The 16744-nt window shown below is 51.3% G+C and overlaps 1 protein-coding gene across 2 annotated transcripts in view; it reads right to left on the bottom strand.

Annotated features, from left to right (window-relative positions):
* POLQ (DNA polymerase theta) overlaps positions 1-16744 on the bottom strand; it is a 149928-nt gene that overhangs the window by 127690 nt on the left and 5494 nt on the right. For both annotated transcript variants that reach the window (XM_054042860.1, XM_054042870.1), the window contains exons 2-4: positions 12273-12455; positions 11003-11133; positions 8801-8957 (exon numbers count right to left, since the gene is read on the bottom strand). In XM_054042860.1, the coding sequence (XP_053898835.1) occupies positions 8801-8957; positions 11003-11133; positions 12273-12455 (471 nt within the window). The remainder of the gene's footprint in view (positions 1-8800; positions 8958-11002; positions 11134-12272; positions 12456-16744) is intronic.

Here is a 16744-nt window from a genome sequence, read left to right as displayed (position 1 = left end):
CTTCTGTTGGGGGGAAAAGGTAATTCTGCGCAGAACATTAATTTCTGAGCAAATTCTGCATTATGCAGTGGTGCAGAATTCCCCCAAAAGACAGAGTATGGCTGTCTTTTTTATGGGCCAGAACTTCTGTACCTCCTATTGTTATTCAGGCATGACATCCAAGCTCTCAGTATAACCATGTATATGGGAATCTGAGCCGTGCACAAATCAGCCAGGCCTGACAGTCATTTACACATACAATGCTTCTTTCTCCAAGCAGTACCATGGAGGCATCTGTTGAGATTATACTGAAGCCACCAAAATAGACACAATAGCTCAAACAAGGCAACTACCATCATCTTTAAAACAGAAGTAGTCTCCATTGGTTGTGCAAGTCCCAGCATGTAATATTCTTTTTAACTGCACAACCTGCTAAGCAGTGTAAGCGGGAGGGAGGGGGGTTTTAATCTCTTTAAACTGCATCTCTACTGAAAATGAAGACAACTACAATATGCTCTTTTGTCTGCAAATAACGTGAGACTTTGGGGCTCCTGGCAAGGTGTTCATGTTAATCTGAGGGCTTGTCTACAGTTATTTGAGAATGGCTACTGCTTTTTAATTCATACCCTACCTTACTCTGAATTAATTTGCAAGTGAAGACAACCCCTCAGTTGCTACATTTCTTTGGGCAGCCACAGAAGGTTCAACTTGTTTTTTATATCAAAAATGCTAAAATCCAGAGATTTTTGAACTTCTACTTTTTAAACTTAATTTTTAAATTACAAACCTACCACTGGTAACAAAATACAAACCTACTCCCAGCTGGCACATTTAACAGGAAGGAGGTTTTTCTTTAGTCTGCTCTCCTAAAATTTCTCTAGATTTATTCCTCACATTGATACTAAACAATACTGCAAGAAAACTTCTCCCTTTCCTGTTTACCGAGATGCGATCAACTGCATAAATTATATAATAATTAAATTCAAATCAAATTGCTCTGAACTGCCTTAGGCAACAGACAGCTCTGCCAGCAGCAGGAATTGAGTTTCTCTCAACAATTTCCAGAGGCAATGTGAGCTGGCAGCAGGGGGTTGACACCAACAAAAGGAACAGCTCAAGCTTGAGATGGAATCCAGCCAGAGCTGCAGTTGTCTCTCAATAATTCATCTCAAAGAATAAAGCACTCCATTAAAAAAGTAGTCTAAAATTAGAATTAATTAGAAGAGTCAAGGTACAATGTTGCAGCATTACAGTAGCTTGATGTTGGCTATATTTAAAGTCATTCTCAGCCTTTGTATTTTCAGGTTTTTATAAAATTTACCTCCAAATATTACCCTTTGGGATGAAATTTGTCATGATTATTTTACGCCAAAAGTGATTTTTTGTGAGGGTGGCAGAAATTAATTAGTTTGCATAACTTTCCAAATAATCAAGTATCAGAAAATGATGTTTTATCATCAGTTAGTCTCAGATTTTTTTTTGCACTTACATTATTTGAAAGACAATTTTACAAATTTTAATGAGGTAGCAGTAAGTAGACAAGCTCTGCACATCTAATCATATACTTATCTGACTCTCCACACCTATATGACCCTCCTTTGGCAATATTCCCCTTGAGGACGCAAAGAAGCATACGGATTGCACTAGAACTAATCAAAAACTTCAGCTATCTTAGCACATTCAAGTACACATACACCCCCACGGCTGAAAGTATTTATAGCACATAAATCACTGGGGTCTCCAGGGTCCAACATGTGAATATGCACATTGCACGATTACACATGAAGATAAAATCATGAGCCTCTAACTTTTCTTTCTTACTTTCTTGTCTTTAAGAGCTACCTGGCTGGTACAATGAAAAATTATGGCATGAAATGCACACAGGTCAGGAAAGTCAAGGGTGAGGGTCTCACAATTTAATGTTCATTTAGTTCTCTGTCTTTTCTTGGTTTAAAATATCAATTCAAATACTACAGTAACATCACAGGCCAGTGGCAGGGCAGGAGGGATTCTAGATTTAACAATAGTGTATAAAATATCAGCTAGACAAACACAAAGGAAGAATGCACACAGAATACCCAGAGATTCCTAATGGTTTCACATCTCTCTACATTCATCTTATTTAATAGGCACCACCAAAACCTAGGACCACAGTAATACAGCAAGTCCACAACTGTGAAAGACAGCAGGCTTGCTTCCTTTTAAACTACTATTGGAAAAAATAATTTAAGGTTATTGCCCTTCTAGTCACATCAGCCAACACAGATTAGCCTCATCCATAAATTCCAACCAACCAGACCCAGAAAAGCCCCATCTATGATTCCACCCCACTTCATACCACAAGTGCGATCCATCCATTCCACACATACACATTTCCCAGCCACCCATCTGGCACACAGGAGATCTACGAATTCAAAGAAACACCCAAGTATAAGGGGGTAGCCGTGTTAGTCTGTATCTACAAAAACAACAAGGAGTCTGGTGGCACCTTAAAGACTAACAGATTTATTTGGGCATAAGCTTTTGTGGGTAAAACCCTCACTTCTTCAGATCCATAGAGTGAAAGTTACAGATGCAGGCATTATATATAAAGGTATATAATGCCTGCATCTGTAACTTTCACTCAATGGATCTGAAGAAGTGAGGTTTTTACCCACAAAAGCTTATGCCCAAATAAATCTGTTAGGCCTGGTCTACACTAGGCGTTTATGTCGAAGTTAGCGCCGTTACATCGAATTAACCCTGCACCCGTCCACACTGCGATGCTATTTAGTTCGACATAGAGGTCTCTTTAATTCGACTTCTGTACTCCTCCCCGACGAGGGGAGTAGCGCTAAATTCGACATGGCCATGTCGAATTAGGCTAGGTGTGGATGGAAATCGACGCTAATAGCTCCGGGAGCTATCCCACAGTGCACCACTCTGTTGACGCTCTGGACAGCAGTACGAGCTCGGATGCTCTGACCAGCCACACAGGAAAAGCCCCGGGAAAATTTGAATTTGAATTCCTTTTCCTGTCTGGCCAGTTGAATCTCATTTCCTGTCTGGACATCGTGGCGATCACAGCAGCACTGGCAACGATGCAGAGCTCTCCAGCAGTGATGGCCGTGCAGTCTGTGAATAGAAAGAGGGCCCCAGCTTGGACTGATCGGGAAGTCTTGGATCTCATCACTGTGTGGGGCGATGAGTCCGTGCTTTCTGAGCTGCGCTCCAAGAAACGGAATGCAAAGATCTATGAGAAGATCTCAAAAGACATGTCAGAGAGAGGATACAGCCGGGATGCAACGCAGTGCCGCGTGAAAATCAAGGAGCTGAGACAAGGCTACCAGAAGACCAAAGAGGCAAACGGACGCTCCGGATCCCATCCCCAGACATCCCGTTTCTACGAGGCACTGCATTCCATCCTCGGTGCGGCCGCCACCACTACCCCACCACTGACCGTGGACTCTGAGGATGGGATATTGTCCACGGCCGGTTCCTCGGACATGTTAGCGGACGGGGAAGATGAGGAAGGAGATGAGGAGGGCGAGACAGTCGGCAGCGCTCACAACACTGATTTCCCCGACAGCCAGGATCTCTTCATCACCCTTACAGAGATCCCCTACGAAGCGTCCCCAGCCGTTACCCTGGACACAGAATCTGGGGAAGGATCAGCCAGTAAGTGTTGTAAACATCTAAACATTTATTTTTAACAGAACAGGAATATTAACAATTAAAAGAATGGGTTGTTCATGATTACTTTGCCCTAGGCACTTAACGGTTCAGTCATGGGCAGTGCAAGTTTTGAAAAAAAATCTAGCAATGTCCGGTTTTCCGTGATTGTCCTGCCCAAGCCGCTCTACTGTTTAGTCCCTGCTACTGCAGCTAGAGTAAAATGCGGTCTATATGTGCAGGGATAGAGCAGTAATCCTCCCGGGACATCTTGATGAAGCTCTCCTGGAGGTAATTGGAAAGCCGTTGCATGAGGTTCCTGGGGAGAGCGGCCTTATTGGGTCCTCCGAAGTACGACACGTTGCCGCGCCACGAGACTATCAAGTACTCGGGAATCATTGCTCTGCACAGCAGGGCGGCATACGGCCCTGGTCTTTGGAGGCTTTCCCGGAGCATTCTCTCTCTCTCGCTGTCAGAGATCCTCATCAGGGTGATGTCGCCCATGGTGACCTGCTTTGAATTAGGTAGGGGAATGTTAGTGTTGGGACTGCTTGCTCGTTCCTTTACAGAACTGTAACCGCTGGTTTGCAGCCATGCGGTGGAGGCGGGAGAGGGGCTGCCGAAAGGGATCGTTCCTGGGGACAGCCGCGAGGGGGTGGGACAGGGGCAGAGTTCCCGCTTGCCGGATTGCTGGCAGCAGGGACTGACATTGCTTTAAATGTGAAATGAGGCCAGTGGTAATATAAAAGTTTTAAACTGGCACAAGTCTACGGCTTACCATGTCTGCCTGCAACAGAAATTCCATTGTGCTGCCCCGCTTCTCAAATGTGCTGTGGAAGACCCCAGGCACTGAATGCGAAGGCCGAGAATTCGACCTTGTGCTGAGTGCGCATGTGATAGGTGCTGTGCATGGTCTTGTTCACAGAGAAAGACTATGTTCTTTGTTCACAACTACATTTATCTTTCTGAGGAATTCACTCCCTTTTTCCCATTCCCACAGCCACATCTGCGACTGTCTCACAACCTAGCCTGGCATCACACTCCCAGAGGCTAGCGAAGATTAGGCATAGGAAGAAGAGGACACGGGAGGACATGTTCTCTGAACTTATGGCCTGTTCCCAAGCCCAGGCAGCACAGCAGACCCAGTGGCGGGAGAAATTGACCCAAATGCAGCAAGCAAACATGGATCGGGAGGAGAGGTGGCGGCAGGAAGACCAGCAGGCGACTCAAACGCTGCTTGGACTACTGAGGGAGCAAACAGACACGCTCCGGCGCCTTGTGGATGTTCTGCAGGAACGGAGGCAGGAGGACAGAGCCCCGCTGCAGTCCATCTCTAACCGCCCTCCCCCGCCACCAAGTCCCATACCCACCTCACCCAAAGTGCAAAGAAGGAGAGGCGGCAGAGTCCCTGCTAACTCTCACTCCACCCCTGCAGAGAGCTCTAGTAGCAGAAGGCTCTCATTCCCCAAAACTTGAAAAGTTCTTTCCTTCCCGCCTGACACAAGCCCCCGTCCAAGTTTCACCTCCCAGTTCCATGTGTAGTTGATAATAAAAAATAAGTTTCTGTTAACTACTGTTTCAATGATGTTCTTTTGGAGGAGGAGGGGAAAGGGGGTTGGTAATTGGACAGGACAGTCGCCTTTGGTAGGGTACATAGGCGGGGGCAGGCACAGCAGCAGGGCACATACACAGTGCAGTGATGCAGTGACTAGTTACCCTGGTTAGTCTGGGAGGTTGTTTTCATGTTATGTGGTGGGGGGTGGGTTGCTCTGTGACTTTGTGGCGGGGGAGGGCAGTTACAGATCTTAAGCGGCGGTCCTTATGCAGGATCACAGAGCCACGCAGCAGGGGATCTGTAACCGTCCTCCCCCTGCCACAAAGTCACATAGCCCCCCCATACACACAGTCCCGATCAGGAGGGGTGACAGGCTCCGTTGAAACAACCATCCCACCGCAGCGGAGCCCGTCAATCCTTGAGTTTAGAAGCTTCATTCGCGTCACTACACTACACCCGCTCCGCACCACAGTCTGCGTCCCAGTTTTAAAAAATTCCCGCGAAAACAGTATTAAAGAAAACGGTGTGCATTAACAAAGTAGAACTATTTTTATTTCGAAACGTGTGTTGGAAGGGGGTGAAGGGGGTATGTAACTGGGTAGGATAGTCAACATTAACTGGGTAAAGAAACGGGGGCAGGTACAGCTTCTCTGTACACAAACTTAAAAGTCACAGGTTACCCTGCTCACTCAGGAACTTTGCTTTCAAAGCCTCCCGGATGCACAGCGCTTCCCGCTGTTCTCTTCTAATCACCCGGCTGTCTGGCTGTGCGTAATCAGCAGCCAGGCTATTTTCCTCAACCTCCCACCCCGCCATAAAGGTCTCCCCCTTGCTCTCACAGAGATTGTGGAGCACACAGCAAGCTGCTATAACAATGCGGATATTGGTTTCGCTGAGATCACAGCGAGTCAGTAAGCTTCTCCATCTCCCCTTGAGACGGCCAAAAGCACACTCCACCACCATTCTGCACTTGCTCAGCCGGTAGTTGAAGAGTTCTTTTTCAGTGTCCAGGGCGCCAGTATAGGGCTTCATGAGCCAGGGCATTAGCGGGTAGGCTGGGTCCCCGAGGATGACTATAGGCATCTCCACATCCCCAACAGTTATTTTGTGGTCCGGGAAGTAAATACCTTGTTGCAGCCGTCTAAACAGACCAGAGTTCCTGAAAACACGAGCGTCATGAACCTTGCCCGGCCATCCCACGTAGATGTTGGTAAAACGTCCCCTGTGGTCCACCAGTGCTTGCAGCACCATGGAAAAACAGCCCTTTCGGTTAATGTACTGGGTGGCCTGGTGGTCCGGTGCCAGGATAGGGATGTGAGTTCCATCTATGGCCCCACCGCAGTTTGGGAATCCCATCGCTGCGAAGCCATCTATGATCGCCTCCACGTTTCCCAGGGTCACTACCTTTGGCAGCAGTACATCAACGATTGCCTTGGCTACTTGCATCACAACAACCCCCACGGTAGATTTGCCCACCCCAAACTGGTTCGCGACAGACCGGTAGCTGTCTGGCGTTGCAAGCTTCCAGAGGGCTATGGCCACTCGCTTCTGTACACTCAGTGCAGCTCGCAACCGGGTGTCATTGCGCTTCAGGGCAGGGGACAGCAACTCACAAAGTTCCAGGAAAGTTCCCTTCCGCATGCGAAAGTTTCGCAGCCACTGGGATTCATCCCAGACCTGCAGCACTATGCGGTCCCACCACTCAGTGCTTGTTTCCCGTGCCCAGAATCGCCGTTCCACGGCATCAACATGACCCATTGCCATCGTGATGTCCTCGGCGCTGGGTCCCCTGCTTTCTGAGAGGTCTGTGCTACTCTCAGACTTCAGGACATCACCGCGGTGCCGTAGCCTCCTCGCCTGACTTTTCTGCATCTGCCTCAGGGAAACCTGTATGATAAGCTGCGAGGCGTTGAGAGCGGCCACAACTGCAGCGATGGTCGCAGCGTGCTCCATGCTCGCAGTGCTGTGGCATCCGCGCTGTCAATGACTGGAAAAGTGCGCGAACTGATTTCCCGCCGGCGCTTTCAGGGAGGGAGGGCGGGAGTGATGGACGGATGACGACAGTTACCCAAAAGCACCCTCGACACATTTTGTTACTCAGAAGGCATTGCCGGCTACACCCAGAATTCCAATGGGCAGAGGGGACTGCGGGAACTGTGGGATAGCTGACCACAGTGCACCGCTTCGAATGTCGACGCTTTCACCGTTAGTGTGGACTTACAAAGTCGAATTACTGTCCTTAGTGTGGACACAGACGTTCGACTTTGCAATATTGATTCCAAAAATTCGATGCAAGTATATTCGAACTACTCTCGTAATGTAGACAAGGCCTTAGTCTTTAAGGTGCCACCAGACTCCTTGTTGTTTTTAAAGAAGCACTCAGACTCCCTTCACTGTTTAAACCCTACCCAAGGGAATCTTCCACGAACATTGACAAGCCCTACCCATGGATTGTCTCCCAGTCACATTGCCAAGCCCAGACAAGCTACAGCGACAAATTCCACCCACGGACCCACCCTCCAGCCATACAGAGCAGCCCCTGAGTGGATTCCCAAAGCAAGCCTATAAGCAGCAGGATGGAGGGAAGATTGCTCGATTTTCCTTGACAGTTCCTCCGTCTCCTGGAGCCTTGAGGACAGTCCCCATTTTCCCTGATTCTCATACGCACTCAAGTTGTATAATAAGTGTCCCAGCCCTACTTAAGCTCCCCTTTCTAGACACTCCCTAGGCTACTGTATTTGGGTCCCACATGCTGGGCCAACATGCTTTTAAACTTCCCTTGGTCTGGACAGGCATCAGCCTCTCTGGCACATGCAGTCTCTGTATCTGGTACCCTTCTGAAATTGGCAATCTGCAGTCCTGCTGCCCTAAGCCTCAAGACCCATGCTGAATACACCCATGACTTCCCAGTAGTTTAAGCACATTCTTTCCCAGAGCTGCAACCTTGTGGGCACTCTGGTTTATAGTTTAACCTCTTCAGGGACATGTGATAGGCAAAGCAAAGTATACTTTGAAGAAGGATTTCTAAAACAAACACCCTTTATTTTAGGCAGCAAAAGAGATACACAGATTTAAGTCAAACCCCACCTATATGACGTTTCCTCATCACTCAAGTGTTCTTTGGGATTTGGGTCCTTTCAGGACTCCGAGTCCCCTCTGTTGGGCTGCACTCCTCCAGCTCAGGACTTCTCCAAATCATGGCATCTCTCTCTGACCCCTGCACTCAAGAAATCCGCATAGGAGTCCTTCCCCAACTTCTCAGCCTTTGCATTTTTAAATACCTGCTCTGGTTTCTTTGATCCCCTTCTAGGATTTTCCACTTTCAAACCCCGCATTCAAGCTGGAGAAAACTGGTATCACCTAGGATGCAGCCATCTCATTGTTCTGCCAGGTCCCAGCCTGTACACTTACTGATAGTTAAAAACTGTCTCAGTCAGAGAGACACCCCCAGGTGCCACAGCCTGTCTCCTTTGCACAAGAACTACAAGGCAAGAGTAGAGTAAAAATAAGGGCTTAAACATACACAGTGCATATAATCTCAAAACAAAATTCATTAACTGTACACAATAAACATGCTCCTTCATCCTGCAGACAGATCAGGCCCTAGCATCTTACCCAGTGAGTCCATCTTGTTCTCCTCTATGAGTCTATTGATTAGTCCGTTGGCTCTCTCAATGGTGCAGACAGCAACATCTAGTGCGGAGAAACGTCCAGCAGGGGAAGTACTTCCCATATAGCCTTCTACCCGCACACCCACCTCCTGAAACAGAGTCTGTGTGCCAGGGAGAGAGAACATTTGTTCACAGAATTAGAATCTTTACTTGCGATCCCCATATGCAGCATACTGAAATCAGCACAGTACACACAATCTAAAACAGACATTCCCAACACTAGATCAGATAACCCGACTAAGAGCATGGCTGACCCAGCAAGTGCCTGCTGTCTCCTATTCAACTTTGCGCTTTCTGCCCCACAGCAAAGCAGCCCAAGTCACTGCTCTTTATTGTAATAAACTTTGTACCATATATGCCTTATGAAGTATGATTTGAAAATGTATAACTAATTGGTCAATTATAGTGAAATGTGTTGCTACATTATATGTAAAGTTGTGACTGCCCTGTATGACGTTACTAGCACAAGTTCAAACCCACAAAGCCCTGCCTAGACAAGTTGTTAAAGAGACCTATCCTAAAGAAAGGAATACGTGTTTACTACTTTTATGTAAATTGAGGTAAACAGGGTCCTCAAGACAGCAGGAGGAGGAGATGGCAGGAAACAGAACAATTTGCAATTTAGCAAACACAAGTGGGTGAAGAAAGAGGATGAAGCCCCTTCATCACCAGATTCCATGTCACCTTCCTTACTGCTTAAATACATATTACTTTGAAGGGTAACCTTCCAAAGAATCCACCTCAAAGGTTCACTGGCCTATAAAAGAAAGGGATAGAGGACCCCAAGCTCTCTCTTTCACCTAAGATGACAAAGGCACCAGCACCTTTGGGAGAGATCCTGGCCAAGGAGAGAGTCAGTCACCATCTTGCTGGAAGACTGTGGGTGAGAAAGGCCATCTTAAAGTCTTGAACCAAAACTTGCTGGATTAAGTTTTAGACTTTTAGATGCATGTTTTCACTTTTATTTGCTGGTAACTTCTAACTTTATCTCATACTTGAAATATTTAAACTCCTATCTTCTTCTGTTAATAAATGTGTTTTATTTTTAATCTAAAACAAACAACACAGTGCTGTGTTTAAACTGAACAATTTGGTAACTCCAATTAAAGTAGCAAATTGTTGAAAATTGACTCCATAGAAGGGCAATGAACCTTAATAACTGAACTGTCCAGGAAAGGGCTGGACACTGCAGAACACGTTTTGGGGGAAATCCTCAACTGGGAGTGTGTTGGGGTCACGTGGCAAGTAGTAACCAAAGCTGGTAGAAGCCAAAGTGTGACTGGTACATTGCTGGCAAACTGCTGGGGTCAGAGCTACTAGACCAGGGCTCCAGCTGTGCACAGACACACAGTGTGTGACCTGTAGGCTAGTTGTGAGCAATCCAGGTTGGGAACTACAGCAGCAAAGCCTTGTGAGGTGTGCAAAGCAGGCAGTGACAACCTCACTCTGGTCTGGACTGCACCCCAGAACGTGACAGCCTTATTGTAGGATGAAGTGCACACAGCTGAAGGAGAGGTGAGCAGCACCATCACACTGGAAGTTTGTTTCAGAAGAAAACCAGACAAGTATTCCAAAAATGTCAAAACATCCTGTTTCAACAGTTTTGGAATAAACATTCACATTTTTTGTTTTGAAATGACCTTTTGTTATATATACACACACCTTTACCCCCATATAACGCGACCCTATATAACACGAATTCAGATATAACGCAGTAAAGCATTGCTCCGGGGGGGCGAGGCTGCGCACTCCGGCAGATCAAAGCAAGTTCGATATAACGCGGTTTCACCTATAACACGGTAAGATTTTTTTGGCTCCCAAGGACAGCTTTATATCAGGGTAGAGGTGTACTATAAATAAATTATACACACACAAATAAAAAAAACACAACATAAAAAGTAGAAATTGAAATGAAATGTTTTGATCAACCCAAAATTCCTTCACAGAGACTTTCAATGTTTCGGATTTTGTTCTGATTCGAAACTAAACCAATTTTCAAAATCCTTTGCAAAACAGAATTTCTGTCTTCCACAAAGCTCTATTTCTACCCTCCATTTCATACAAATGTTTCCACATGTTTAAGGTTCTGAAAAGGTTTGATTTGACAGCTTTGAGCCATACCCCCACACTCCTGTATTCCACTTACCTGCAGGTAATACTTTTTCTCTTTGGCTACAGAGACAAAGGGGAGGATGAACAGAGCTTTCTTATGGGTTTCCAGGACTCTCTTCAAGATGAGTAACTCAGCAACTAGCGTCTTCCCAGCACTAGTAGGCGCTAAAATAACATGATCCAAGAAAAGTGTGTCAAAACTTAAACTGCAAGCGATTAGCTACTGGATGACTCCAGAGGTGGAAACTGCATACAAAGAAAAATATTCAGAACTGCCTAAATGTCTAAGCCACTTTTTAAAATGGGATTTAGGTGTGTCTGAAAATTTTACTCAGAGACTTTCACTTTAAGGATGCTAATTCATACCCAGCCCCTGGTCCACAATGACTGAAAGTCATTACCACTTTGGTGGCTGTTCAGTCACCCAAGTAAAACAAGCCAGTGGGTCTCCATCCAGTTCCTAGATGACAGGAAGTGGCAGGATATGGGAAACCCCTGCCACCTGCAGCTCTGGGGGCCTGAGGCTGGACTCCCTCCACATATCTGGAGATGGTCTCATCACAGCAGGTTAGAGGCACATCAGTGGGCTGAGCCCAGTAACTTGCCCTACTGCAATCTGTGCTGTACCTCCTCTAAGGCAAAGATGATTTCAGCCTCCAGAGCCGCCAGCCCAGCACCTTTTAGCAGCAGTAAAATCATTTATATTATATTAGTGAAGTTATAGTTAAGGCTACGATTTAGTCACAGAGGTTGCGGAAGTCACAGAAACTGTGACTTCCAGTGACCTGCATGACTTCAGCCTGCAGTGGTTGGGACCTGCAGGATTCCCCGCCATTCGCAGCAGCCGGGAGCTGCAGGGAAACCCTGAGCTTCCAGCTGCCGGCGGGGGGACCCCCAAGCTCCAAGCCAGTGGCCCCTGGAGCTGCAGACGGCAGGGGTACCCTGCAGCTCCCAGCCCCCACAGGCGGAAGGGGGACCCCACAGTTCCTAGCTGCCACAGCTGTGGGCAAACCCCCAAGCTCCCAGCTGCCTCGAGCCCCCAGAGCTGCAGGTGGCAGGGGTATCCCACAGCCCCCAGCTGCTGCGGGCGGCTCCTAGCCTGAAGCAGGGCAGCTACGCAGGGGCTATATGGGGACCCGCAGATCTTCATTTTGTCATGGATATTTTTAATAAAAGTCACGGACAGGTCACGGCTTCCGTGAATTTTTCTGTTTTGCCCATGACCTATCCGTGACTTCTACTAAAAATTCCAGGACAAAATCTTAGCCTGTTACAGTGCATGATTCTGTCAGATGTCTGCATACCTGAGTAAACTAGGTTCTTCCCCTCCAGGACTTGTCCAAGCATCAGGCACTCTGCTTGCCATTCAAACATATGTACTACTCCCAGACTGTGGTATTTCTCCAGAACTACTTCAGGAAGCCCCCAGCTTGCTAGGAGCAGCTTGTCTGCTTGGTCATCGGGAATATTCATCTGTTGGCATCGCCCTTTGGGAAAAATTCCAACATCAGCAGAGGCAGCATAGTGAGTAATATGACACTTATCCACTAAACTTTCAGAAACACAGGAACTGCCATGTTGAATCAGAGCTGTGGTTCATTTTATCAAGGATCCTGTCTCTGACAGTGCCTAGGACCAGGTGCTTCAGAGGAAAGTGGAAGAAACCTTACAGAATAACCTGCCCCCCAAGTTTCCTCCTAACCTCCCACAGTTAGGAGATTGGGTTATGGCCTGAAGCATGAGAGTTTATATTCCTTCCAAAAATATTGCTTATTCTTTTCATTTTTTCTATTCTAATTCTGGATATTCTTGCCATCCATTTAAATGTCCAGTCCCTCTTGAATTCTGCTAAAGCTCTTGGCCACAACGATCCACAGGCTTATCGTACATTGTATGAGTAGTATTTCCTCCCATCAGTTTTTAATTCACCGTATTTCAATTTCTTTGAATATCTCTAAATCTGTAATCTGAGAAAGGGTCCCAAGAAATTCCTGATCTACCTACTCTATACATTATTCATTATTTTCTGTGCTTTTATCATCTCCCTTTTTATTTGCCTCCTAAAATATTTTCACTCTCTCTTCATATGAGACCTTTTCTATACCACAAGCCATTTTCTTTGCCCATCTCTCAACTCCCTGCTTTTTGAGATGGGGTGATTCAATATGAACACAGCTTCCAGTTGAGGGTGATTAAGATACTAATAGCACTATAAGAGAGGCGGGCAAACTACAGCCTGCCCCAGTCGGGGCGCTGGGTGGGGGGCAGCACCACGCAGCTTGGCCCCACTCCGGCGAAGGCCCTGGGTCGGGGACCGTATCACGCGGCTCAGCCCCACTCTTGTGCTCTGTCTGGGGCGCTGAGTCGGGGGCCGCACTACGTGACTTGGCCCCGCTCCGGCCAGGGGAAGCACGATGTGGCTTGGCCCCGCTCTGGCAGATCGGTGACTGCCCCACGTGGCACGGCCCCGCTCCAACGGGTCAGGGGCCATACCATGCGGCATGGCCCCGCTCCGGTGCTCTGGCTGGGGCACTGGGTCAGGGGCTGCAACACGCGGCTCGGCCCAACTACGGCGGGTTGGGGACCGCACCACGTGACCTGACCCTGCTCCGGCCACGGGCTGCACCATGGGCTCGGCCCTTCTCCGGCAGGTCGGGGGTGACCCCACACGGCACGGCCCCACTCCGGTCAGGGCGCACATCACGCAGCTCGGCCCCGCTCCGGCGGGTCGGGGGATGCCCCACATGGCTCGGCCCCGCTCCGGTGCTCCGGCTGGGGCGCTGAGTCGGGGGCCATACCATGCGGCTCTGCCCCACTCCGGTGCTCCGGATGGGGACCGCAACACGCGGCACCGCCCCGCTCCAGCCAGGGGCCGCATCACGCAGCTTGGCCCCGCTCTGGTCAGGGGCCGCACCACACAGCATGGCGCCGCTCCAGTGCTCCGGACAGGGCTCTAGATCGGGGGCCGCCCAAACTAAAGCCCCAGCCGAAGCACCGGAGCGGGGCCGTGCCGTGTGGGGCAGCCCCCAACACAGAGCTCCAAGTGGTACAGCCCCGCTCCTGCCAGGGCGATGGTTCGGGGGCCGCACCACATGACTCAGCCCTGCTCCGGCTAGGGGTTGCACCACGCAGCTCAGCCCCGCTCCGGCGGGTCGGGGGCTGCCCCACACGGCTCGGCCCAGCTACGGTGCTCCGGATGGGGGCTGCAACATGCGGCACCGCCCCGTTCCAGCCAGGGGCCACATCATGCAGCTCGGCCCCACTCCGGTCAGGGGCCAGACCGCACAGCACGGCCCCGCTCCAATGCTCCGGACAGGGCTCTGGATCGGCGGCCGCCCAAACTAAAGCCCCAGCCGGAGCACCAGAGCGGGGCCGTGCCGTGTGGGGCGGCCCCGAACACAGAGCTCCAAGCGGCATGGCCCTGCTCCTGCCAGGGCGATGGGTCGGGGGCCACACCACGTGACTCGGCCCTGCTCCGGCTAGGGTCTGCACCATGCAGCTCAGCCCTGCTCTGGTGGGTCAGGGGCTGCCCTACACGGCACGGCCCCGCTCTGGCGGGTCGAGGGCCTTACCATGTGGCTCGGCCCCACTCCAGCCAAGGCACTCCAGCCAGGGGCCGCACCATGCGGCTCGGCCCTGCTCCGGCTGGGGTGCTAGTTTGGGGACCACACCATGTGGCTCTGCTCCGCTATGGTGCTCCAGATGGGGGCCGCCCCACGCGGCGCAGCCCCACTCTGGCGCTCCAGCTGGGACTCTGGGTCAGGGGCCGCACCATGCAGCTCGGCCCCGCTCCGGTGCTCCAGACGGGCTCTGGGTCGGGGGACACCCCCACGCAGCACAGCCCCGACCCAAAGCCCCAGAACAGGGCCATGCTGGGTGGGGCGGCCCCTGGACCGCCGGAGCAGGGCCGTGCCGCATGGGGTGACCCCTAACCCAAAGCCCCACGCGGCGCAGCCCCCTGGCGCTCCAGCCGGGGCGCCAGGTCGGGGGGGGGACCGCACCACGTGACTCGGCCCTGCTCCAGGGTGGTTGGCCGCCCCAGGTGGCTTGGCCCCTCCGGCCAGGGGCCGCCCCACGTGGCTCAGCCCCACTCCAGTGCTCCGGCTGAGGCTCTGGGTCGGGGTCGCACCATGCAGCTCGGCCCCGCTCCGGATGGGGGCCGCCCCACGCAGCACAGCCCAGACCCAGAGCCCCAGCTGGAGCACCAGAGGGGGGCCGTGCTGTTTGGGGCGGCCCCCGACCCAAAGCCCCACGCGGCTCAGCGCCGCTCCTGCCAGGGCAATGGGTCAGGGGCCACACCACATGGTTCGGCCCCAATCCGGCCGGGGCGCTGGGTTGGGGGCCGCACCACGTGACTTGGCCCTGCTCCGGTGGGTCGGGGGCTGCACCACGTGGCATGGCCTCACTCCGGTGCTCCAGCTGGGGGCCACCCCACGCAGCACAGCCCCACTCCGGCGGGTCGGGGGCCATAGTCTGCGGCTCGGCCCCACTCCAGCCGGGGCATTCCATCCGGGGGCCGCACCACGTGGCTTGGCCCCGCTCCGGACAAGTCGCCGGGGTGCCCCACTTGGCTCGGCCCCGCTCCGGGTCGGGGGCCGCCCCACGCGGCTTGACCCTGCTCCGGCACTCCGGCTGGGGCTCTGGGTCAGGTGCCGCACCGTGCAGCTCGGCCCCGCTACGGTGCTCCGGGCTCAGCGCCACTCCTGCTGGGGCATTGGGTCGGGACCGCACCACGCGGCTCAGCCCCAATCCGGCCGGGGTGCTGGGTCGAGGGCCGCACCACATGACTTGGCCCTGCTCCGGCCAGAGGCTGCACCATGCGGCTCGACCTTGCTCTGGTGGGTTGGGGGCTGCACCATGCGGCACCGCCCCGCTCCGGCACTCCAGCCGGGGGCCACCCCACGCGGCTCGGCCCCACTCCGGCACTCCGGCCGGGGCGCAGGGTTGGGGGCCGCACCTTTTGGCTCCCGGAAGCACCAGCATGGCCCTGCTCCGGCTCCTACGCATTCCAATTGGAGCTGCAGGAGTGATGCCTGTGGACGGAGCAGCATTCAGAACCGCCTGGCCGTGCCTCTGTGTAGGAGCCAGAGAAGGGACATGCCACCGCTTCCGGGAGCCACTTGAGGTAGGCACTGCTCGGAGCCGCACCCCGAGCCTCTCCCCACGCCCCAACGCCCTATCCCAGACCTGATCCCCCTCTCACCCTCCGAACCCCTTGGTTCCAGCCTGGAGCACCCTCCTACACCCTAAATTCCTCATCCCCGGCCCCACCCCAGAGCCCGCACCAATTTTGTGAGCATTCATCACCCGCCATATAATTTCTATTCCCCTATGTGGCCCTTGAGCCAAAAAGTTTGCCCGCCCCTGCATTATAATGGTCCTTATATTTTCCATCCCATTTCTTATTCATCCTAACATTGTCCCCCCCCCCTTTTTTTTTTTAGTGCAGCAACACATGGAGCAGAAAACTTCAGTTTTTGCTACAATTCTGCCCCAGAGTCCCCACCCCCACCCCCCGTGCCTTGTTATAGCTAATTTAGAACCCTCATTAGCACACCCTGCCTCCCCAAGCTAGCACTGGTAAGAGGTTCGCTCCCTACCCCCTAAAAATAAAAGGCTGTGTCTACAGCTTTAAAGAGCAGCTTTCACCTTCAAAGATCCCACAGCACAGAAACTAAGATATTAAGTTTCAGAGTAGCAGCCGTGTTAGTCTGTATCCACAAAAAGAAATAAATTTGCTCTAATAAATGTGTTAGTCTCTAAGGTGCCACAAGTA

This window comes from Malaclemys terrapin, chromosome 1 (assembly GCF_027887155.1).
Source record: "Malaclemys terrapin pileata isolate rMalTer1 chromosome 1, rMalTer1.hap1, whole genome shotgun sequence".
NCBI classification, from domain to species: domain Eukaryota; kingdom Metazoa; phylum Chordata; order Testudines; family Emydidae; genus Malaclemys; species Malaclemys terrapin.
The sequence above is the reverse complement of the archived record's forward strand: the minus strand, read 5'-3'. Positions and strand labels throughout refer to the sequence as shown.